Source organism: Trichosurus vulpecula, chromosome 2 (genome assembly GCF_011100635.1).
Source record: "Trichosurus vulpecula isolate mTriVul1 chromosome 2, mTriVul1.pri, whole genome shotgun sequence".
Taxonomy (NCBI): Eukaryota; Metazoa; Chordata; class Mammalia; order Diprotodontia; family Phalangeridae; genus Trichosurus; species Trichosurus vulpecula.
The window spans coordinates 392,578,307-392,604,444 of NC_050574.1; the positions used below are offsets into that span (position 1 = coordinate 392,578,307).

The 26,138-nt window shown below is 36.9% G+C and overlaps 1 protein-coding gene across 1 annotated transcript in view; it reads left to right on the forward strand.

Moving 5' to 3' along the window:
* GABRG3 (gamma-aminobutyric acid type A receptor subunit gamma3) overlaps positions 1-26,138 on the forward strand; it is an 882,331-nt gene that overhangs the window by 776,189 nt on the left and 80,004 nt on the right. The window contains exon 6 of the mRNA XM_036745031.1: positions 11,093-11,230. Within this exon, the coding sequence (XP_036600926.1) occupies positions 11,093-11,230 (138 nt within the window). The remainder of the gene's footprint in view (positions 1-11,092; positions 11,231-26,138) is intronic.

Consider the following 26,138-nt stretch of genomic DNA (forward strand, 5'->3'; position numbering starts at 1 on the left):
TATACTAAAAAGAATTCTATTAGATGTGTCTTTGCATGATTTAGCTATTTACTATTGAGATATGTGCATATACCAATATGTATGTTTGTGTATATGTATGTTTTCTAAATCAAGTCACCAAGAAAATTTCAAGATCCAACAGATATTTCCTATTGAATCTTGATCATATGTAACACTGTCCTTATCATCTTTCTTTCATGCCTCTTATTAATTTCCTCCCTTCTCTTTAATTCCATTATTTATTCCACTTTGTCTTCATCCTCTTAGTTTTTTGTTACAAGTGAATCCTTCTCTTACAAGTTTGTCCAATATTTATAAATGTACACACATTTCCATGGATTATAAAGGAAACAGAACTAAAGAAAAGAAAAAGCTCATCCCTAGGCTCCTAGGCCTCGCTTTCTCTTCAGATGACCTCAAGAAACTATTTTTGATACTTAGAAAAGTGTATTATTATTTCCAGAGACTGTCATATTCCCATTAGGAGGCAAAAGACTTTTACAACTCTCCTCAAAAAGTTAAAAAAATTAAAAAAAATAAACAGGTACAAATGAGGAATCAAAACCTGCTCTTGTTTTCTGAAAGATGAGGTGAAAGTGAGAATTAACAGAATGAATACTAAGTGAACAGCCTCATTGTAAACACATGAGACAACTCCAAACCCTAGCCTTTTACGTCTCTGAGCCTAGTCACTAGTAAGCCCCAAGGGGTAACTCATAGAAATATAAGTTTCCTATGGGGCCCTAGTGACCAACTGCCGTGAAAGGTTGCATTTCCCTAACAAGAATTGGGGGGTCTGAAGCACCAAGGGGGAAAAAAAGAGAATTGTAAAGGAATAAGAACTGAAAAAATAAAGCGGTGAATGACCCAGCCTGAGTGAGAGAAAAATCAATTTATAGCCTTAATAGAGTAATTACAACATAGGACATGGCAGCCCCATAGAAGCAACTGAAGAACAGTCACCAAAAAATAAAAACAAAGACAAGCTAGATAAAGCTTCAAGGAGGAAGAATCCACTGAAAAATGTAATGCAGTTATCCCTTTCATGTCATGACTTTCCCCATCGCAGTTTAGATATTTTGCAAGTTGGTATAGGAAATTAAACGGGAATTTTTGAGTAGTTTTGCAGAAGCCACTGATGACACAAGAAGGCTAGCAGATGACACAGAAGAAAGTTTAGAAACTCAGACAGGCATAAAATATATGTATAGTATCATATAATAACACATTGTATCTTTTAATGCCATAATAATTCAGACTTCTCTGGTACAAAGAGAGGACCAAAACATTTTACAAGGATTTTCAAGATCATAGCGGTGCCAGGCCCCTAACCCCGTGGGGTGGAAGGGATAACTGTAGAAGATGCCTGAGGAAGATGTGGCTATAAAGTAGACATTTACACTTTGTTATTGTCAGGTACAGGTAATTCATCTATTTCATGGGCTTACTTAAATGGTTGTATGAAAAGGCAGGACTTCTCCTTAGTCAATGATTTCATCTGACTCCTTAACAATGCTTCAGGATAGTTTGTATAAGTATTATTATCCCTATTTTTACAAAGAAAGAAACTCAGGCTTAAAGAGCTCAAGGTAGTAACAGCTCCATAGAGCTACATAGAAGAGGCAGAACATTGAACTTCAAATCTTTTTCATTACACCATGCCATCATTAATGAAGTATCATTTTCTGAAGTCATTGAGGAGTATACATACATGGATTCTAGTTTACCTTTTCAAGCACCAAACATTTTTGAAAACTACAAACATTTTTAATATGAATTGTTCTGAAATGCATTATATACTTCATTGCTTTCTTTATTGAGTTACCCAGAATGTAACATAAATTTTTCTTGAAGAATAATCATTAACAGGCAATATTGTACGGTTTGACAATCAAGTGAAATGTTCAAATGAAATTGAGATTTGTAGACCTGGATTAAATGGTCTTTTAGTTCTTGCACTCATTATTTTGTAGTTTTTCTTTCTCCCCTTTCCTTGTCAGCTTTCATTTCTTTCTACTATTAAGTAGTATCCACTATTTCAGCATCTGAGAGTCTGAATTTGTAGTTTCCAATCTATGGTGTGCTGCAAAAATGGACAGATAGGCATGTTAAAATTTAATGTATGAAAGAAGTAGGCTCTGAGCAAGGCCCTCTGACTATTCTAAAATAAAATGGGTTTCATAACAGCCTCTTTCACTGATCACAGGTGTATTACAGAGGAATGAAATTTCCAAGATTTTGATATCTGGCAAAGTGAAGGCATAACCATAAGCCTAAATAGAAGCTTTACAAACAAATTCTATTGAATTGTAATTGATTTTTATTCATACACCTTAAAATTTCTGAAATAGAAAGTTCTATTCTTTAGTTTGGATTCCCATTTAAATGCCATTCTTTCAGGTAGATAGCCCAAAATTGCTATTTTCAATTTCCTTTCCCTTTTCTGTGACTTGTACTTTAATTATTTATCTTTCTCTAAGATTCTCACTTTTTAAAAAAAATCATCACTGAGTGAATTAAAGTGTATTTTTAAAATATAAATATAAAACAATGGCCACACTGAAACAAATATATTCTCATTTTACTAATCCCTGCTACACTCTACTATCTCTCCCTAAGGACGACAGGGCAAGGGCCATCTGAACATGTCTAAAAGTCCATATAAGTTTAAGCATTTAAGAGCTCTAAGCTTTCCACCAGTGTTCAAAATCTACTGTAGGGTGTGCTGCCCTCTATTGGAGGCAGTGAGGACTACAAACTGAGATGATTCCCCAGTGGCATCTGTTCTCCTTCTCCCCTTGTGAGTAGTCATAAAGTTTTGTTAATTGCTATGTCTGTGCACTCCCCCTGCTCATCATCCAAATGCTCCTACACTAGAAAGCCCATGAACAAAAGACATGCATAGAGGTCTTGTTTTCTGCTGTACCCTTCATGAATCTGGGGTCATCACCAGGTACTAATGGAGCATCAGAATAGGACTTCAGGGGAAGAAGTCATATATAATAGATACTTGTGATTTCCATTTGAATCACCTCATACAACTATGTGATTCAGAGTAAGCCAGCCAGATGCTCTGCTTCCCTTTGATATGGGTTATTTAATTTATTACATTTAAATCTCCAGGTAATGATCATCAGAGATAGCATTTGAACCCAGAACTCCAGAATCAGTCCTCTTTCTTCTTTACTTGTTGAAAGAGTCGCATTTTGATTTTGTCTTTTGGATTCAGACGTGGAATATACACAAAGAATAATTGCTATCACCCTGTTAAAAACTGTTTAAATTGCTTACTATGAAGAAATTATGGGGCTTTTTGTGACCAAATAACTCACATAAATTTCACCTTTCTTTGCTGCTCATTTCTGCATTGCACTAAATCCAAAACAGAAAAAACATAAGTTAAAACAGTATGAGAGTTGAATGGAATTAAATTTATTTAAGTTTTTCATACAAGATAATATCTTTATCTTATTGGTTACTTTATTTCCCTTGCTAGCCCAAGCAATTGAGCACAGACATCAGTTGGATTGAAATTATAACACAGTGAGTTTTGATTCATCCTAAGTAAGATTCATCTGTTCATCTGTTTTAGCCCCTTGAATTCCAGACATTTAGGAGTCTCATATAAAAATTGTTTTTACATTTCAAAAAACAAATATTTGTTCTGACATCACCAGCATGTCAGAAGAACTAGCTAGTTATTCTTTATTTGATTTTTTAAATTTTATGGAATAAAACAAGCATTTCCATAACATAGTATAACATGACAATGCAAATCTGTTATGTACAACTTGCTATTCCTTTTAAATACATAATGAAGTTACGATGTAAATTTTTTTTTCTTCTCTCCCCCCCACCCTAGAAATAGCTACCATTAGACACAAATGTGTGTGTATGTTTGTGTGTGTGTGTGTGTGTGTAAAATCATTCTCTAAATATTTTTTAATCAGTTCTTTCTCCAGATGCAGGCAGCATCTTCCTTCACTTTTTCAGTACAGTAGCAGACTTCAGGTAAAGGGTCATATAACTGCCATGAAATTTTGGTTTAGGTTCCAAAAAAAAGTTAAAACAAAACATCTTTGGGAGCCAAGTCTAAGGGGAGTTAAAATAAAAACCTTTAGAGTGGGATTTGACAGATCCTAGTTAAAGGTTAGCTCTGTTGAAATGCTTGGATGCTCTCCCATGACCCCAGAATATAGTTGAATTTCAGGTATTATAAATAAACCCACACGTCCTCCTGGTGACAAGGAATTTAGATTTGTAGCATGCTTTTCAACATTATAAATGCACTATTACTCATCGCTCAGCCCACAGAACCATTGCCGTACACATTAGAATACATTAAGAACATTAAACCCTAGTACTGTGAATGGAATATATTTAAATTTTGCCTTTACTTTTTTTGTTCCTTTTTTGACTTTTCTGTTATACAAAAGGAACACAAAATTTAAAATTCATGAATGGTCATCCATTTCCGAGCTACTTAATTATCTGGACTAGGTGAATGAGATTAAAAATACTCAAGCATGTAAGTACACACACACACACACACACACACACAAAGAGAGAGAGAGAAAGAGAGAAAGAGAGAGAGAGAGAGAGAGAGAGAGAGAGAGAAGAGAGAGAGAGAGAGAGAGAGAGAGGGAGAGGGAGAGAGAGAGAGAGAGAATATGAGAACATTACTTTTTTGGTCTCCTAGACACTGTACAGTAAGGGAGTTACCCCAGACTCAGCATTAAATGTCAGGTTTTATAGTATTAGCAATTAAGTATTTTCAACTTCAGAAACATTTTCTGGGGTCCTTTACTTTAACATATAGTACTACTCATATCCCTTGTTCATGAATGTTGCTAAAATTAATGAAGATAATGATAAAAGTATTTTTTTTTCCTTAGCTTAGGTAGAGGGAAGCAGGGATTATTTCAGACTTGTGATTTTATAGGCATGGGAACTAGATCTACCAGGGAAGCTCTGTGAATTGCTGTCTTATAGAGTCACTTAGCCCAATAAGAGGTTTAATAACTTGACCAAAGAAAGTTATAAAGTCAATATAGGCCAAAGGTAAGTCTAAAACTCAGGTCTTTCATACTCTAAAACTGGCCCACTGTCTACTACTGAATTCATAAAAATAACAATGACAACAAACCAATGCTATTCAATGATGTTCAACACTTCATGATCCCATTGGGGATCTTCTTTGCAAAGATACTGGAGTGGTTTGCTGTTTCCTTCTCCAACTCATTTTCCAGATGTGGAAACTGAGGCAAACAAGATTAAGTGACTTTCTAAGGGTCACACAGCTAGTAAGCGTCTGAGGTCATATTTGAACTCAGGTCTTCCTGACTCCAAACCCAGTGCCCTATCCAATATATTACCTAGCTGCGCTTGCAAAATAAAAATAATAAATATTTCACATTTGCCATATTATCTTATACTTTACAAAGCAGTCTTTCACACATTATCTAATTTGTTCCATATAACAGCCATGAATGAAGAAATAATGGAATTTCCTTCTATTTCATAAATTGAAAACTGTATCTATTATTGAAGTAATCATTTTTTGTGCTTTAAATGAACTAATTTTCCCTAGTTTTTTTTTTAGTTCTTAATTTGAATTTTTGTTTTGTTTTTCTGTTAGACATTGGTATTGTTTTTGAGCAGTCTGGCTTGAGATTCTATTAAAGAAATTCATAAAATTATATAGAGACCACTAAATATATGGTTAAAGGTACGTGATCATTATGATTTACTTGGATAGAAAAATTGGAAACTCTCCAGGTTGTAACTAACCCTGGTAGTACCTCAAAGGTGCTACTGATTACTTGCCTCAGCAGTATTTCAGCAGCAAGTGGAAAACTGATGGTCTTGTCACTGGAAGATCTTGTCTAGTATTTGAGCCAGGTAGTGGTAAAGGAAGTTTCTTTGAAGTCAGCCGAGTATAATTGTTGATATGGCATACATCACCAGTGACAGGAGAAAAAGTGATTGTGATGGATTAGGAAGGCAGCATTCCATTTTTATTCCTGCACAGAAATGAAATGAGATGCTGAAAAAAGCTTCCTTATGTATCTTTCAAAATGAGTTTTACCCTCTTTGCCCTCTATGCATTTCTGAAAGTAGGTCAGATCTTATAACCAAGGACACTACCATTTAACTCCCATCACTCAAAACAAACGTTGCTTCTTTCCAGACAAAAGACTGCTAAGCAACATAATTCTCCTCAAAGTAGTACTGGCTCTTGACCTGTTGACCTGTACATAAAGGCAGCAGAGTGAAAAAGAAATGGCCCAGAAATAGATAAATGGATGCCTGGAAGTGAACCCTTCAAAGGTTATCTACATGGACATAAGCGTAACTGCCAAGCAGGTAGTTCCTCTATTATTCACAGGGACATTGTAGGAGAGAGCACTGAGGTGCATGGTGACAGAAGGCTTTTAGGAGGAGTGGAAGGAAGGGAGTCAATCTATTTTCAGTATTTTGCTTGAAGGGCTGGAATTTTAATAATGGCTCTGTCTATGGGAAAGAAAATTCAGAGCTGTGGTTATGCTAAAGGAGAAATGGTATTTTTATCTCAAAGGGTGAGGGTTAACATCTGCAGATTTCTGTACAAGAAAAAATGCTGAATAAGTATGGAATATTTATGCCACTGGTTCTGATTTTTTGGGTCAAATGAAGATCTTGAATTGAAGATGAGATGGATGGACAAGGAAGACAGAGAAATATTCAGGTTTTTAACAAATCATGCTAGCTATGGTGGGGATGGTTTGACAACATCTGGAATATTGTATTTAGTTTGAGGTACCACATTTTAGGAAGGGTGTTAATAACTTAGGGTGTCCAGAGAAATATAATAACAATTATAGAAAACCTTGCATTATGTTGTATGAAGGATAGGTTGAAGAAAATAGGGATGTTTAACTTACAGAAGAGAAGACAGAGGGACATGATACTTGTCTTCAAGTATTTGATGGTATATCATGTGGAGGAAGATTAGACTTGGCTGAAGAAAGGTAGACTAATAGAAACTGATGGAAGTTGCAGTCAAATTTTGACTTGATGTGAAAAACTTTGAATGAGTAGAGTTCTAAAAAACACTGAATGGTGTGCTTCAGAAGGTAGTGGATTCTTCTTCTTTCTAGATCTTCAAGTAAAGTCTAGATGACCATTTACCATGGACATTGTAGAGGGTTTTCTTGTTCAGGGAAAGGTTGGACAAGATGACCTCTGCAGTCCCCTCAAATTTTGATAATCTATGATTCTCTGGTGTTCTATAATGGTAATTAAGGTGGACCTTTTTTTTTTTTTTTACTGTTTTCTCTTTTAACATGCTAAAATAATCAGGTGCCTTTGATTAAGTCTTGCTAGGTGTGAAGCCCCAGGCCCACACCCTTTTGCTGACTAGGTGTGAAGCCCGAGGCCCACACCTTTTTGCTGATTAGGTGTGAAGCTTTCAGGCCCTAAGAAGGGTACGTAAATTCAGAGGTTAGCATTTTCTTGGGGCTCTTATTCATTGGAAGAGTGTTGTGTGGTTTGACCAGATGAGACTCTGGGTAGCGGTTGTTAAGGAGCTCCCCGGCTTTGAAAACCCAGGTATTGGTGCCTCTCTCTCTGGTAACTACTGTGTTTTGGTCAGACAAATAAGAGGCCTGTCTGTTGATCTCAGTGGCTTATTTGCTCTGTTTATGTAATTTATGCTTGTAATTTCTGTTTGTATTCTCTCTAAAGTAAGTGAAACATATATATATATATACACATATATGTGTGTATATATGTGTATATACATATATATATATGTATGTATACACACACGCACACATGTATGTTTGATTAAAGTGAGATTGTAAGCCCTTAAAGTTGCTTTCCTTAGAAAAGCAGATCAAAGAACCTGTGCTAACAGCCTTCTTGTGTGCTGGTATTATTGGTCTTACATCCCCACAGCAGCTGCTAGCCACATTGTCGTTACATATTCATGGTTAGCAAATATGAGTTTGGCCATTAATTGTTTCTATTAGTCAGCAATGTTCTGTGGCTGGCTGTAGAAAGACAAACACTGGTCTTGGAGTCAGATTCACGCTATGGTTATACCTCCTTACCACCATTTACCACCTGTATGACCTTGGAGAAATCATCGAACCTCTTTGATAAATTTCTCATCTAAAAAAGGGTATAACAGTGTTTCTCTAATGAGGTTATTTGGGGGGAAAAACATTGAAAACTACAAGGCATTACCTTAATTTAAACCATAATAATAATATCAATGAGTTAATAATAAGTGATAAGGATTGCAAGATGCTTTAAATATACTATCTCACTCAATCCCCACAACGATCCTGGGAATTAGATAGTACAAATTATAGTAATTGTTTCCGATGGTCACAAATTTAATCTAATTCATATTTATGAAGGATGAAAAAAAGGGAAACTCAAAAAAAATAATTTTCACCATGCTGACAATGATATAAAGCAATAGTCCTAGGCTCAATTGCAACATAATTTAGTTGCCCCACAGACACATACTGCACTCAAAGCTATTTCTATTTGTAAGTATCTTTAAAGTTTTCCTTCTGAATCTTCTGAATTCCATGTTCTCCCAATGGACTGTCAAACCAGGTTACAAACAAAAACAAAAAATTGAGCTTCAGTAATTTCAAAGACAGATCTCTCACATTTATACATATATATGCATATATATGTATATATACATATGTGTGTATGCATGTGTACATATTATATATAATGCACACATATATCACATATCTACATATACATGTATGTATGTATTTACATGAGGGATAAAAGAAAGAGAAAGGTTAACAAAGGCTTAAATAGTATGACAAATCATTGTCTTCATTTTGCAGATATGGAAACAGGTGCAAAGAAGTGAAATTATTTGTGCAAGGTGAAGTATTCATAAATTTTTAGGAGTTTAAGAGAGCTGTAAGGTCATCTAGTCCAATCCCTTTTTTTATTGATGAGAGAGCTGAAATCCAAAAAAATAAAATGTCTGAGAAATAAAATGACCTCTGCAGTTCCTTCAAGTTCTGATAATGTATGATTCTCTGGTTAGCAAATCCGAATTTGGCCATTAATTATTTCTATTAGCAGTGTTCCAAGACTGACTGTAGAAAATAAATACTGGTCTTGGAGTCAGATTCATGCTATGGTTATACCTCCTTACCCCCATTTACCAGATGTATAACCCTGGGCAAATAATCTAACCTCTCTGATAAATTCCTTATCTATAAAATGGGGTGACAGCTATTCATGACAAAGCTGTATTGAGAACCCTATTGAGAGCCCTACTAGTCAGTAAGCTGACAGAAGGCTGGGATTTTGTTTCTATGGTTTGTTCCCACATTACTCTGCAGAATGAAGTAAACACCGTACAATTTTGAGGCTAAGGAAGGCAGCACATTATAGTGGAACAGGTATGAACTTGAAATCAAGGGACCTGTTTTCTCACATCAGTTCTGACACTTACTCCTTATGTGGCAATTGGTCAAGTTTCATAACCTCTCTGAGACTAGGTTTCTTCCTGTGTTAAATGAGAATCATAATAATACAGCACCAACTCACAGCGTTGTGGTGGAAAAGGTGCCTAGCAAACCATAAAGTGCCATATAAATATAAATAGTTGCTGTTATTTTAAGAAGGAAACTAGGCAGAAGGGATAGAAGAAACCATGAAGTCTCAGAGACACTTTTCAATGAACTCCCTTCTTCCATCTCACTCCCTGCTCTTTGTCCCACTTGCTGTAAATATCTAAGGGACTAGGTGGAAGGAAACGAGGACATGATTCCTGCTGCAGGTATAGAGATAATACTTACTCACTTGCCTTATTCATAAATGTTTGTGTACATTTAAGGAATAAGAACTACGCTAGCACTTTTATTGTTGGTATAGGGATCTCTTTGGTGAAAAGACTTCTACCAATGCTGATTGGTACTTTCTAGGAAATTTATGTGTTTCTTGTTATGCTATCTAGTCTTTTTTCAGTGGTGTTTGATTCTTCGTGACACCTTTGGGCTTGGGGGGATTTTTTTTTTAATTTTTGTTTTTGTTTTGCAAAGATACTAGAGTGGTTTACCAATATTTTTTTTCCATTTTATGGATAAGAAAACTGGGGCACACAGGTTTAAGTGGCTTGCCCAAGGTCACATAGCTAGTAAGTGCTTGAAACTGGATTTGAACTTAGGGCCTTCCTGACTCTAGACCCAGAGCTCTATCCACCATGACACCCAGCTGCCCAGGGAATTTATAGTCTTTAAGAACTGCCTAGAGTACTAACATGCTAAGTGCCTTACCCAGGGTGATGCAGAGAATCTTTGTAAGGGGGATACTTGAACCCAGGTCTTCCTGGCTTTGATGCCAGCGCCCTACCTACTTCACAACACTACTTCCCATGTGTAGATTTAAAAACCTTAAAATAACAAATTATTGCTTGCACTTTGGTGCACAGAATTAAAACTATGTATAACAATCTACCTGATACAGACAGTGGTCTTTGTTCTAAGATTTTACTTCCTCCAAATTTAAATGTTTCCTCTTTCAAGAAGAAAACAAAGAGTTTAGGTTATAGAGAAAATGGAGTGACTGCAACACCTTTCCTCACAATGAGGGACAGAATAATATATAATAAAGTGCCATATCTCCAGTGGCTATAATTGAACCTTAATGAAAATTATGAAATTCTATTATCCCCTCATTACCTTATTATGATATTCTAAATAGAATTTTAAATGCTAATGGCAACTTTAACAGGAAGCATTTTGATGTTTAATGAGGCTTGACTGGCTTAAGATCAGGAAGGCCTGGTTTTCAGTCCACTTCTGACACATATGTGCCTTCTGAATAACCCTGGGCAAGTCACTTAAACACTCAGCTCCCCCAGACGACTCTAAGACTATTAAGTTACAAAGAAGTGGCAGATCTACGTTGGTGCAGAGAATTTCCTGCTTTTAGTTGAATCTCTGTAAGAAGCCACTGGTAAAAGGCACCTCAAGAGTTTAAATTCTCATCAATGGTCAGAAAACACAAATGTATGGTTTATGAAATCTCCCCACTAAGTTTCATGGTTGTCCTGCATTTTCAGATGGCTACCCCAAAGAAGAAATGATTTATAGATGGAGGAAAAATTCAGTGGAGGCTGCTGATCAGAAATCATGGCGACTTTATCAATTTGACTTCATGGGTCTCAGGAACACGTCTGAAATTGTGAAAACTTCTGCAGGTAAGTACTAGATACAGCACTAAATAACTCAAAACCAAGGTCTTTTTATTTCCATGGTTAACTATTCACTAACACACCCTTGTCCTGACACTTTGGAGACATTTTACTAACTGTGCAAGGAAAAGTATGACAACTACCTTGTTTTATGTTGTATCATACAAAAATCACAGTCATAAAAGTAAAAAAAAGTAAATATATCAACCATTTGTCTATGCTATACCAAATATTTTGTGTTATGCATGTGTGTATTTAGATGTGCATTGCCCATGGGACCAATTTTTGCACTGAATTTATTGATTTATTTTTATTCAGCATTGTGTGGGCAGAGCCCTAATCTAGGATTACCCTTGAACAGTCTTGCGAAACATTCTTATGTATAGAAATTGTCATCACTATAGATGTCATGTACACACATTTCTACATGCAATATAAGGAACATATCATAGTTTTTCAGTACTAAGTGAACATTAGTTTCAGATTACTGGGAAGGAGGAAGACAAGCATTTAGGTTTCACTTCCAAGTTCTAGAATCAGCTTTTCCTTTACTCTGAAGTGTGTGTTTCTCCTTGAATTTCTTTCCTTAAGTTTTTGAAACATACCCATGTTTTTTATTGAACTGTTAAATAAGGCATATAATGAGATGAACAGGAAGTCACAGGCATTCATGTTATTTGCCACTTTGTCTTGCAGTCACTATCATCCATTCCTCAAGCGATTCTGAGTTTTGTCAAGTATGAAGATAACTCCAGAATATTAAAGAGTTTAATACATACCCATGACAGTAATTAGTATCAAGTGACTGAGGAAAGTCATGGTGACCAAAAATTACTCTGAATTTAAAAAATACTTTTAAATGATTTTGTATTGTATTCATCACAACAACATCTACACATATAAATGTGAAAAATAGTAATGATTTTTTTTGTGAGGCATTATTTAGTCACTTTAAAGAAAATATGATTGCTAATTTATTATACAGAGTCATGTCACATATTTTGTTGGAGTAATGTAAGGATAAATTTGGTACTTGGGAAGTTTTAGGAGCTCATAAGATTTTGGAATTATGAGTAACTGTGAAAAAAGCTTTCTTAACGGTAATAGACAATACTAGAAGGTCTGATAACTATATCATCATGGCAGTGGTAAGAGGCACGATGTGTGCTTTAATGTTAAACAGTGACGAATTTTAAAGAATGGAAGTGGAGGAATTTACTGAAATTTACATTTCAATTTTGATAAATGTATAGAAATTCTGTGGATACCAAATAAAATTTCTTCCTTTGTGGAGGCCTACTGCCAGATATGAACCTGAATTTATAATGAATGTTATAATATTTGAAAGACAACTTTTTCCCTAAAATATTTTTGTTATATTAACAAACTTTGGGGCACATGGTCTTGGAAAGAGTGTTATAAAACAAGAAATCTTGCTTCTATTAAACTATGAACTACAACTCTGAGTTTCCTTGCTAGTGTTCCTTAGTCAAGTTAATATCAAGCAATGGTAAATGTTGTTTGATCAAGGACAAATCTAAGTTTAATAAGTAGTCAACTAATAAGGATGACAAGAATAAAAAGGTGGAAATTCATGTAATCTACTGATACAGGTCTTTGCAGGTAACCAATAACTAAGATTTTGTTTGTTTGTTGTTTTTGGAGCAGCATGCTAAGTAAAGATGGGAGGCAAAACATACCATGGTGACTGCCCACAAAGCTTGTAAAGCCTAGTGAAACAAGGGTAGACATAGGTGAAACAGTTAGAGAGGGAGAGACAGTTTGGTGGCACAGAGTGCTGGATCAGATCTCAGTTTGAAACCTGCCTCAGGCAGGTTATTAGCCATGAGACCCTGGACACATCATTTGACTTCTATCTGCCTCACTTTTTACATCTTTAAAATGTCTACCTCCCATGTTAAATGCTACCATTATATGTGGACACTGGTGTCATATGTCCCTAAATAGGGTGAGGCAGACATAAGTTGTACAGGGTAACTTCTTGTTCTTATTTGTCCTTCTGTCTTGAAGAGGACCATTAGGGAGGTGATGCCATGACATGCAAGTGAATTGGATTTAAGTGAGGGAGAGCTGTACAAAGTTGCCAGCCTCACTTCCTCTTCTGGAGCCATCTGGATCCGGTGATGAGATATAGATGAGGATGACTGGAGATGGCCCTAGAGGCAGTGGGAGACCTTGGCCATTTTAAGCTAAGGTCTTTAACAGGTCTCAGTTTGACTGAGTCAACACCAATTCAGTGATTAAAGGCTATGTAATAAATAAAGCAGAGAATGGCCTCTATTACCTATTCAAAAAAAAAATCAATCTGGAAGATCCTTAGGGTTGTTGACCAAAACAGAAACAATTGCTGTTTACATTCATTCTGATCTAATCAAAACCCAAACAATGATCAAGTGGGGCTTTCCCTGGAATGCACTGCTGGCCACTCAATGAGAGTCAGAGTGATTTGGGTTTAAGGCACGGTCCTTAAGAAAAATATCTAGTCCATAAGTGCCAACCTATCTTACAAGAAATGTAAAGCCCAAATAATTTTCTGAAAAATGCCAAGCCACAGGCCAGAGTAAGGGTTTTATAGAGTCAATAAATATAAAATCATGACAGGTAACAACTACTCCTTTTATTTCCTTTACCTGGTGCCTGTTCTATTTTACCTTTACTCCCTAGAATCCCTATTTCTCTTCATAGGTCAGCTTTGGGGCCACTTTCTTCCTGAGGCCTTTCCTTATACCCCAATCATTAGTGCCTATATGCCCCCAGAAAACAATTTGTATTTTATACTTAAATCTAGAAAATGTACATTTTGCTCTTCTCCAGCACTTTTCCCCTAGAATGTAAGCTCATCAAAGGCAGGGACCATTTGTTTCACTTTTGTCTTTGTATCACCAGTACCCAAGTCAGTACTTAAGATCTAGTAAGTGTTTAATACAGGTTTATGAATTGATTTATTAATTGGTTGAGCCAATTTTTTCCAATTTTGCTTTATATTCAATCCTGTAATCAGCCTCAAATAATTTTGGAAATGATGGTCACATGAATTTACAAATGGTACCATCGCACATGCTTTACACATAGGTCTTGTCATAGACATCTTTTACTCTAAAAGAGAACTGAGGAAATACTAGGGATGGGTTTTCAGTGTCTAGCTTTAATGTTGAAGGAGATTCTTGTTGGTGTTTTTTTTATTGCCTTATCATAAGATATCACCTCTTTCAGGAAATGAACATTCTTTCTACCTGTCCCAATCCTACACATCCTTCAGTGTCCAGCTTATCATGACCACTATCTTTATGAAGCTTTCCTTAACCATTCCACTCCTCGATGACCACTCCCTCCTTGGGTCTCGCATTAACATTTATTCTTTTCCTTTTTGGGTATCATAATATAGTTCTTTGTTATAGCCCATCTGTTGCTGTGAGATCTTTTCTTTATTAATTTAATTTTTATTTATAGAATAAAATGAGCATTCCATAACATAGTATAATAAAAAGAAGATTGCATATGAAACTGTAAATCTATTATTTACAACATGCTATTTCTTTTAAATATGTAATAAAATTATCTTATAATTTTTCCCTTTAGTGTACGTCTTCTACTTTCCAACCAGATTGAAAACCTCATAAAATAGGAAAACGCATCTTGCATTTCTTTACACTCCACACAGGCACCTAACACAGAGATGCACATAAAGCTAGCAGCAGCATTTTTCTGCTACCTACTCTCCCCAGTCACTGAGAACTGGTCTATCGAGTGTTAACAGTAAAGAAAACATGTCCCAGCTTTCTGTAGGACTTGTCCCAACCTTCATATAGGTCAAATATGGTGATGAGTGATATGGTGATGGGTCAAACTCATACAAGGAAATATATATATATATATATATATATGCATATGTATATGTATATGTATATGTATATACACACATTCTCACATATGCACACTCCACTTCTCCTTCCCTAGACTCACTGACCTTCCTGACAACATCACAGATGTTTTTTCTATAGTTTAGGGTTTTTTTTGGTGTCTGTGTACTTTACTCAAATGTTGCAATATTCCCTTCCTCACACATGGCAACAACATTATAGACCCATGTTTCTTCTTACCATTCTGTCTTCCTAACCTCGTGAAAAAATGTAAATTCTGCCTTTGGCTTCTCTATTGTCTGACACTAAATGCTCTTTTAGAGATAAGGACCATAAGTAAACAAGAAATAAAGATGTAGAGCTGAGCCAGAAAGAACCTTAGAAACAATCTAGTCCAATCCCCTCATTTCTTTCAGATTAGGAATTATTTTGGAGGCTCAGATAGTGGAAGTGACTTGCCCAAGGTCACACATCCAGTAATTGCTGCAGATAGAATTTGAACCTCGATCTTCCTAACTTCAAAGCCAGTAATCAATCTATTCTGCCTCCAGAGTTGTGCATCTGGATTCTTGCCAATGGGCTTCAAGCTTGCTTCTGTACCCTCCCTGTGGGCTTGAGGGTGTGAGACTCAGATTATGAGGTAAACTTTCAGATTTCTTTTTGACATTTGGCATTTGACAGATGAATGAATTAGCTTCAATTTCCCTTTGTTGTTTCCATCTTGGTCACCTAAATCATAGATTCTCAAGCTTCATTTTAAAGTCATGGACCCATTTAACAGTCTAGTGAAGCCTGTGCACCCCTTCTCAGAATAATATTTTCAAGTGCATAAATCAAAATTAAGAGGATTAACAAGGAAATCGATGATATTAAAATTGTTGTTGTTGAGTCAATTTGTCGTGTTTGACCCTTCATGACCCCATTTGGGGTTTTTTTGACAGAGATACTAGAGGGGTTTGCCATTTCCTTCTCTAGCTTATTTTACAGAGGAGGAACTGAGCCAAAAAGGGTTAAGTGACTTGCCCAGGGTCTAAGGCCAAATTTGAACTCAGGCTCCCCTGACTCCAGGACTGGCACTCTATCCACTGTGCCATCTAGCTCTATTCAAATACAATTATCGAAATGAAAAAAAATGTGGAGATGGGGGTCAGAATGGGTGACATGCCCATACTTATGCTTTAGGAAGATCAGTCTGACATGGATGAGTGGGGACTGCTGCTATAGTCCAGAAATGAGAGTTTGAGGGCCTGGAGCAGGGTGGTAGCCGCAGAGGAAAAAAAGTAGTGTATAGGAGAGATGTTCCAAAGGTAGAATTCAAAGGACTTGGCAGCAGATTAGATATGGGGGAGGAACGTGACGGAGTTACTTAGCAGTTTGCCTGTCTAGGCCCATTTCCTAATCTATAAAATTAAGAGTTGTACTAGGTGGCCTTTAAGGTCTTTTTCAGGTTTAGCTCTATGGTCCTACGATGATTATTTTGGCAATTATGGTCTGGATTGGGTAGGAGAGAGCTTGGAATGAGAAAAGACAGTAAGGAGCTTATTGTAATATTCAAGGTGAAAGGTGAATAATCAACCAACGAACAAGCACTTATCAAGTCAGGAAGACCTGAATTTGAATCCAGCCTCAGATATTTATTTCCTTTTGATATGTGTCAGGCACTGTGTTAGGCACTGAGGCTAGGAAGATATAAATAAAACATTCTCTTCCCTAGAGGAGTTTACATTGTGAAAAGGGAGACAGAATGTACACATACGTGGATATGTGAGATAGATGCAAAACAGATGCAAGGCAGTTTTGAAGGGAGAGGTAGGGATGGACTAGCAGTTGGGGAAGATCAAGAAAGGTTGCATGTAGGAGAAAGCACTAGCTGACCCGCAAAGAAAATCAAAGATTGCAGAAACAAGAAGAGAGAACTTTTCTTAGATAAGAATTGATGTTTGTCCTTCATTCTCAAAGAGGATCATGACATCATGGAGGTGATGCCATGACATGAAAGTGAATTGGATTTAAGTGAGGGAGGGCTGTGCAAAGTCACCAGCCTCACTTTCTCCTCCAGAGCCATCTGGGTCCAGTGGCAAGATACAGATCAGGGTGATGAGATGGCCCTGCATGCAGTGGGAGCTCACATGAGAGAAAGACTACCCAAAGGCACAAAGATGGAAGATGGAATGTTCTGGTCAAGGAAAAGCCAGAAGGCTGACTTAACTAAACTGAAGAATATATGAGGTAGTATCATGTATAAAAAGGCAGGAAAGGTAGGCTGGACCTAGGTTGTTTCAAATTTGAAATGACAAAAAGGAATTTGTATTTGATCCTAGAGGTAGATGGGAACCAATGTGGTTTTTTGAGTATATGTAAGGGGGTGACATGGGCAGACCTGTGGTTTAGGATTAATTCATTGGTAAGTGTCTAGAACAGGGGTGGGCAGCCTGAAGCCTCCAGGCCACATGCAGCCTCTTGGTACTCAAGTGTGAGCCTTTGACTGAATCCATATCTACTAATTGTTTCAAACCTTTAAGTTTGGATTCAGTAAAAGGGCTGCACTTGAGGACCTAGAGGGCCACATTTGCCCAAGGCCCTGGTGTAGAGGCTCCTTAGAGAAACAAGGAATTTGAAACAGGGAGACCAACTAGGAGTTTAATTAAGTTATTCAGGATAAAGGTGAAGAGGGCTTGAACTTGGGTTGGAGCAGTGTTAGTAGAAAGCAGGGACAGATGGAAGAGATGTTGGAGAGGTAGAATTTGTAAGGCTTAGTCAGTGACTAGCTTCATAGACTGGAGGAGAATGATGAGAGAAAGATGATTGCAATTATGAACATAGGAAACTAGAACAATTGTAGTGCTCTGCACAAGGCAGCTCTGTGATGTACTTGGCTTGAAGTACGATGACGAGTTCAAAATTAGCTTCAGACACTTACTTCATGACCCTAGGTAAGCTCTTTAACTTCTGCCTCAGTTTCTTCAACTATGAAAAGAATTGTAGATCTGTCTGGAAGTGAGACCAAACTGATCTGTCCTAAGTATGACAAATGATAACCATTTGTAGCAGTGGAGATAGAAACAATGACACTTCAGCAATTCATCATTATAGAAGAATGAGATTTTCCACATTGAATCATTAGACCCCAAACTAGAACATACATTGAAAATACCAACCAATATTTTACTTCTAAACTGGGAATATTTTGACTGGAAATCTGTCTCAAAGGGGTTTATATTTCCCTGCCTCCTTAAATATGAAATATTGAACACAGTCTTTTCATGATCACTCAGGATCGTCCCTGTGGATCATACGGATCTATAGGACAAACAATATCATATTATACTGTGCTGAATACAGTCAAGCCTTCATGGAATATTGTGATTTGTAGAGCTGTTTACCATTGCACTATATCGTCCCCGCCCCCCAACACATACACACACTTCAGTGATTCTACACTTCTTCTGTCTGCTTCTTAGAGCTCTTCTAAGCTGACTTTTCTCACTGCTGTCAGTATATCTTGGTTGCTTCTAACCTGCTACAGAATTATTTTGCACGAAATTGTTTGAGTGATAACCCAAAGGGCGGTTTGGGCTTCTCTTACAAATTAAAGTACGTGGGCTCTGAAGCAGTTATTTTAGTTGTGCAGGGGCCTTTTATTTTTTTCACATCTAGGTTTCTGGCTGAATTCCAGGAATTCAGCAAAGTGGGCAAAGTGGGAAGTTAGGACTCTGACTACAAGGAAGCTTTAAGGGAATTTAGCACATGATGATAATAAACTTCCTATATATAAAACACTGCAGTACTGCTAGCGAATCAAAACATAAGTGAGATAGCATATTGTCAAAAGGAGGCTAAAATGATTAGAATCCCTACAGTGTCTGAATAATGTGATGTGATGTGTTCTTTATCAGTGGCCAGCCACACCCAGCATAAAAATCAGGTGTCAATTGTGAAGACATTTATTTAATGAATATGCATGAAACACGATTGTTTACTAAATGTCTCTAGCTTTTTCAGAGTTTTGGAGGCTGTCTCCCACTGAGTTCTGATGACACATCAGAGAATGGTTGTCAGATGATTTTTTTTTTGAGATAAATGTTTTCATTGTTTTTCATCTCCTAACTCATAATGATGATAATATGTACTTAATCTTTTTCTTTGGAATAGTTTAAAACATTTCACTGCCATCATGCAATTGATCCTTACAACCCATCTGTGGTTAATAGAGGGTGGCCATGATTATACCATACATATATACATATATATGCATATATATTTCTATTTAAATATGACTGTTGTGTTTATCTGTCTCTCAGATAAAATATTACACATGTTCAGAATCAAAATTTCATACTTCTAGTTTCAGAATCCTCTACCAGTTTCAGATCTTATGGACCAGACAGGAAGATGCTTTGGAAGGTGGATTTGCAACTTTAAGGCACTAGGGCATCAATGTATTTATGTAAATCAAGATAGGTCCAGGATCAATTTAAAAAACAGAAGGTACCTAAAGGAAGTCAGAACTTCAAATAAAATGGAAAATGCAAGATGTAGCTTATCCTGTGAAATATTGTTAGGTTAATGATGCTTAATTACATTAGCGACATTATCTCTATGCTTGCCCAAATAATTTCTTTCATTACTTGGGTGACACAGTGGATAGAACCCTGAGTTCAAATATGACTTTAGACACATATTGGTTGTACGGTCCTGGGTAAGTATAACAACAATGTTACTTGTGGCTGCTGTGGCTGTGTAAGACCAACAACACTGGTACACAGTAAGGCTTCTAGCACAGGTTCTTTGATCTGCTTCTCTAAGGAAAGAAACTTTAAGGGGTTTACAATCTCACTTTAATTAAACATACATATATCATTCAATTAGTTCAGGGAAAAAGTCAGCACCCTGAACTTCAGAGAAAACATGAACAGAAACTGCAAGCAGAAATTATGTAAACAGAGCAAATAACACAAATTGGCAGACAGGACTTCTAGCTGTCTGTCCATAGCAATACATACACAGTTACCAGAGAGAGAAGCATTAACATCTGGGTTTTCAAAGCTGGGGAGGGGTGAGCTCCTTAACGGGTACTGACAGTCTCCACAGCAATACTCTTCTAACGAGTGAGCCCCCAAGCAAAATGCTAAGCTCAGAGTATATATACACTTCTTCAGGGTCAGAGGGCGTCACAACCATGCAACTCAAACTCATGTGACCTAGGCCTTCCTGTGACTTAAGTAGGTCATCAAAGACTCTGGATTCAATCAAAGACTCTTGATTGAAACAAAGGCAAAACTCAAAGGCGCTTGATTGCCTTAGTGCTGAGAAGCACTCCCAAACAAAAAACAGCAAAACGTCCCACTCTGTTTGCCATTACATCAAGCCATGTTACTTTCCTTAACCTCAGTTTCTTTAATTGTAATTACCCGGCAGAGGATAAAATGAGACAATATATAAAGCACTTTGCAAATCTTACAGTACCATATAAACCTTAAAGCACTAAGCACAAATGCTGGATATCATTGCTATTGTTACTTTGATGAATCTATTATCTCATCAAACTGGATTTTCTCTCCAGTTCCATATCATTCAGTCCTTCTTACACAAGGTGACTTACCCATGTTCTCCAGAAGTTTGCTGATTATGCAAGGGGGTCTTTCTCTAATCCTTTTAACATTTGTCTGTATCAGGGGAGCACATGGGCTATCCACTAGTCATCATCCGCTCTTTGAATTTGACTTGCTCACCTTCTTTTCCAATCACACATCATATCTGACTCATTGCTGTCTTGCCTTCTAGTAAGTCATAGTGACTCAAATAGTGCTTTTAATATCCTTATTTTGTGTGACTTAATGAAAAGAGAAATGTATTTGCAGTGAGAAGACCTGGATTTGAATCTTGGCTCTTCTAAATGCTAACTGTGTAAGAAAATTTGTCATCCCCACCCTACTCTACCCTAGCCCAGGTCTCATTTATTCATAAAATAACAGAATTGGACTAAATGATATCGATACATCCAGATATGAATCCTATAATTCTAAAATACTCTGAAATAAAATTATTTCCTTAGGAAGATGAAGAAACATATTGACTAGGCCCAGCTATACATACATACATACATAATGCATGTATATATGTGTGTATGTATGTGTGTGTGTGTGCGCGCATGCGTGTGTGTGTGTGTGTGTGTGTGTGTGTGTGTGTGTGTATATATATATACATACAGAGAAAGAGAGAGAAAGAGAGAGAGAGAAAGGAAATGGTTTCCTCTATATTTTATGATGTGAAACATCCTAGAAAGGCATCCATTGTCCAAAAACCTTTTCCATCTATGTACCCATAATGTACAACACTACTCGGTAATTCATTCCCTTCAGCTGAGCATTCCGATCCTCAGCCTTTTAATTTAAAATAGAAATATCCCACTTTTCCACACCTTAGTGTGAATTAATATCTCAGAACACTTTTTTACCCCTGAGAAGAGCCTGAAGATGTATTTTTCCAGTCCACAGTTTTGCCTTACACTGACTTTGACAGAAATTTACAATGGCTATAGAGTATTTAATGACCTCATTTTAATCACTAATCCTTACATTCTAAAGAGACAGGTGAAAGTTTAAAAAGTAGAGAATGTGATATGGTAACTATCCCCTATAGTAGGGAGTATTGGACCAATCACTCCTAGCCCTATTCTGAAAAGCCCTTTTATGTTCCTGGATGGAACTCCAGGCCTCTGGAATGATTTAGGAAATTAGCAGGTAGGGGACAAGATTGTACAACCAGCTGCTGTTAAGATAACAGAGTCATGTATAAATACAGTGCTTGAGCTCACTTCTGGCCTCCACTGCCAGATTCCTCTCAAACTACAGTTTCCCTTATATACCATCTCTTTCCCTTCTTTTTCCTCTCTGGAGCTACTCTTAATAATTAATCTTGATCTAATTTTCTCTGCATAAATATTCGGGAGCAGAGAGCAAATAGTGTTACTGCCCCTTAGTGTTACTGCATCTTGTGTTTCCTACCTCTATGGAACCAGGAGTATGACAAAGGAGCCTCCTATAATTGTTTCATAGTGGAATAGATTTGGGTGGCTAGATGGCACACTGGATAACTAGTGCCAAGCCTGGAGACATGAAGAGTCATCTTCGTGAGTTCAAATCTGGCCTCAGACACTTACTAGCTGTGTGACCTGGAGAAAGTCACATAACCCTGTTTGCCTCAGTTTCTCAACTATAAAATGAGCTAGAGAAGGAAATGGCAAGCCACTCCAGTATCTTTGCCAAGAAAATACCAAATGTTCTCGTGAAGATTCAAATATGACTGAAACTACTGAACGGCAAAAGGGATGGCCTTGCCCCATGAACCCGAATGCTTCCACTTGGCACTAAGTACCAGTACCTCATACTAGGCTTTTTACCTCAAAAAGACTTACACATTTCCCCACGTGAAATCAAGGTGATATTTTCCATCACACTTTACAAATAATTTGCCTAGATCAGCGTTATGAGTTATATAATGTCATCCTTCCTTCCATTCCATAGATGAAAAAACTGAGGCTGAGAGAGGTAAAACAATTCGCTCATATGGCTAGTAACACAAATAGCATTTGTATCCAAGACTTCTGATTTCAAGTCCAGTTATCTTTTAGGCTAAGATTACTGGCCATTAGCCAATAACTAAGATATATGACGTAACTGCTGGAAATATGTAGTTGCTCTCCTTCCATGGCCCTGAACAGAGCTACTCTGTTTGTTACAGCTGTATTCATAGTCATATTTTCTCTAGCACTTCACTTTTCACATTCTAGGCACTGAAGAAATAGTAGGTGAATTACATTGAAACTCCCAGATTTTGAGCATTTTTTTTGGTTCTCTCCCATCTCTAAAATTTGAAAGACATGTATGTAAGTCAACAATTTGTTTCCATTCAATCTTGAGCATTTTAAGATTTCCCCTAATAGAACTGAACAAAAAGAAATGGTAACACTATCTCCCACAAGCTTCCTGTAATATATTGGAAAACTGTGAAGTCACACATTGACTTCCCTTAATAAATGGCCTGGCCCATCAGATGAGCAGACATCACTTCATTTAATGAGGAGGACTGTAGCAAGGGACTCTTCAGAGATTTCTATCTTGAAGACAAATAGTAATACATCACAAAAGATGGTTAAAATAGTTCCATTAGCAAGAGATCTGAAAATAGTTCATTTGGCTTTCATCATATCAGTCTGGAAAGCAATCTGGGTAATAAATCAAAATTCTGTCTTCCAGTTTATAGGGAAGAAAATAGCAACAGTATCTTGGTTCAAAGAAGCTATGAAAAATCAATCTGCTTTAATTTCTCTAGTTAAGTCAGTCCCCTTTAATTTTCAAAGAGGAATTTGATGAAACATATACCCAAATATCCAATATCTGGGCAATCCTACATATTCTGAGACAAATGTTTACCCCTGGTGCTAAGAACATTCAAAGAGTCTATGGTTTAGAGACTGTGTTCCATTAATGCAATGGACAGATATTGGTTAACCACCTATGAAATACTGCATTAGGTGCAATGAGAGATAGCACCTAGTTTACATAAGATGGGCACTGATCTCTTGCAGTTGATTGTGTGGAGGAGACATAAAACTGAAATTCAGGTAACTGAAGTCACAGGCTTTTATTATCGGCTTTTGAGAGTTACAAAACAAAATACTGTATGAGAGAAAAGATTGTTACTGATGGAGATAGGAGACGGATTAGGGAAGGCTTCTTGGAAGAGATGGGATTTGTGTTGGCTTTTAAAGGATGGATGGGGGCCATCCCATCATCCTGACCTGTGTCTTACCACTGGACTCTAAATAACTCTAGAGGAGAAAGTGAGGCTGATGACTTCGCACAGCCCTACCTCACTTAAATCCAATTCACTCGCAAGCCAAGACATCACCTACCCCACCCCATGTCATTGGTCCTCTTCTAGAATAAGGATGGAAAAAAAACTACAGCAAAGGATGGATAGGAATTCAGTAGGTGAAAAGACAGGGAGGGAGATTATTCTAAAGACTGAGAATAACATGAAAAAAGCATAGAGCAGAAAAAAAAAACATGACGTGTACTAGGAGAGGGGTATTATGGAGGGAAAGAGCAGCTCAGTTTGTCTGGAACATATAGTGGGGGAGACTAATATGAAATAATATTGAAAAGGTAGCAGATGTTTAATGGCCTTGAGTGCCAAGCCAAAGCGTTTGACCTCCAGGGACTATTGGAACTACTGAAGTGTTTGGGTTTTTTTTTTGTAAATTTTTAAAATTTATTTGTAACTTAAATACAGAATGAGAAAAGAAAAAAAAAGACACATTGCCATGTACACAAAGGAACATAAGAAAGGATTCAATATAAAACAGTAAATTTCCATTTCAAGAAAACCTATATAATAAATATTACACATTGTTCTCAAAGCTGCCCAGCTTTTCCTCGCTTCCTTGAAGGTTTTCTTACTGAAGATTTTTAAAAGATAATTAACAGGACCAGATCTAGGCATGAGAAAAATTTATTCTGGCAGTTGTTTTGAACGATTGTTCAAGGTAGACAGAGAATAGAGATAGGAAGAAGTATAAGAAAACCATAGCAATAAGATAGGTCAATGGTAATGAGATTCTATACTAAAGTGGTGACAGCAGCAATAGATAGGAGGGGACTGATTTGACAGATGTTGTAGAGATAGAGTTGACAGGACCTGATAACTGGTTATATATGAAATATTAGCAAAAAAGAAGAGTGAAAGTTTATGCCAAGATTTTGAACATGAGTTGCTGGATATATGGTAGTACCACTGAGAGAAATAATGAAATAGAAAGTAATAGTAAATAGGGGAAAAGATTATAAGGTGAATTTGTGACATTTTTACTTTGAGTGACCTGTAGGTTATTCAAGTGGATATATCCTGTAGGCAGAAAGACTTCCAAATAGAGGTCAGAGATAGAGGAATATACTTTTGGAAGTCATTGTCATAGAGGTGATGCTTGAAGCTGTTAACAAGACACAGTATGCGACAAGTTCATTTCCATGAAAACGAATTGGCACCTTTTTGTTTTGTTTTGTGCCAAAAACTCAGGCTGCCTACAACTTTGCCCATCATTCAAAACATCCCCAGGGATATATACAATACAGTGCAATGCTGAGACACATGGAGAAAGTCGCACAGGAACTGTAGACTATCTAATATGACCTGTTCCTCCTTCACAAAAAGGTTGTATCTACCTCATTGTTCTTTCAAAAAACAAACAAATCTATATAACAGCTATAAGATGAGGCAGTTCAACAAACACCAGCACAGAAGTTGACTGTAACTTTTATATGTTTAAAGGTGGTTTCAAGATAGAAGGGAGATTACTGCCTTTTCCAATATTTTCTGCCTCTACTGCTTGCTGCTTCATAATCTTATTGCCCTGGATTGGACTTGGATTACTGCAGCCTCACTCTTTCCCTGTTTTACATATTCCTGTTGAGCTAATACTCTATAAGGTTCACATGATGCATATTAATTCAACCTCTTTAACCCTACATGCAAAAGAAATTCAGCTAGGACTAAAGAAGCCATATTGTGTGAAGTACAAGCTTTAAAAAACCAAAAACTCAAAATACTGTAATGTGATGTCTATGCTGACCAGATCTCACTGCTAGGTCTAAATCAGGAACAGTGAATAGTCATTCACCCATAAGTGGATTGACCTGTTTCCTGAATCAACCAACCCCTAATCCCATCTTTTTACATTCCACTCAAAAACTAAGAGCAGTTTTATGATCTGGAAGCATTGTACAATACTATTACAAAGGGCTGTCCAGTTCACATGTAATCAATCTTGACACTGGCTAAATCAAGTCATTCCTAAAAGTTTTGCTATGTGAGTACTGTATCTGTGGATAATTATGCAGCAAAAAAAGAATCCTTATCAGGCTTACTGTGGAAGTAGAATTGAAGATTCTGTTCCTTTTACTGAAAATAGCCTTATCTCCCCAACATGCAATGTTATCTTTCTCAGACCAAAACAAAGAATGGTACATGGC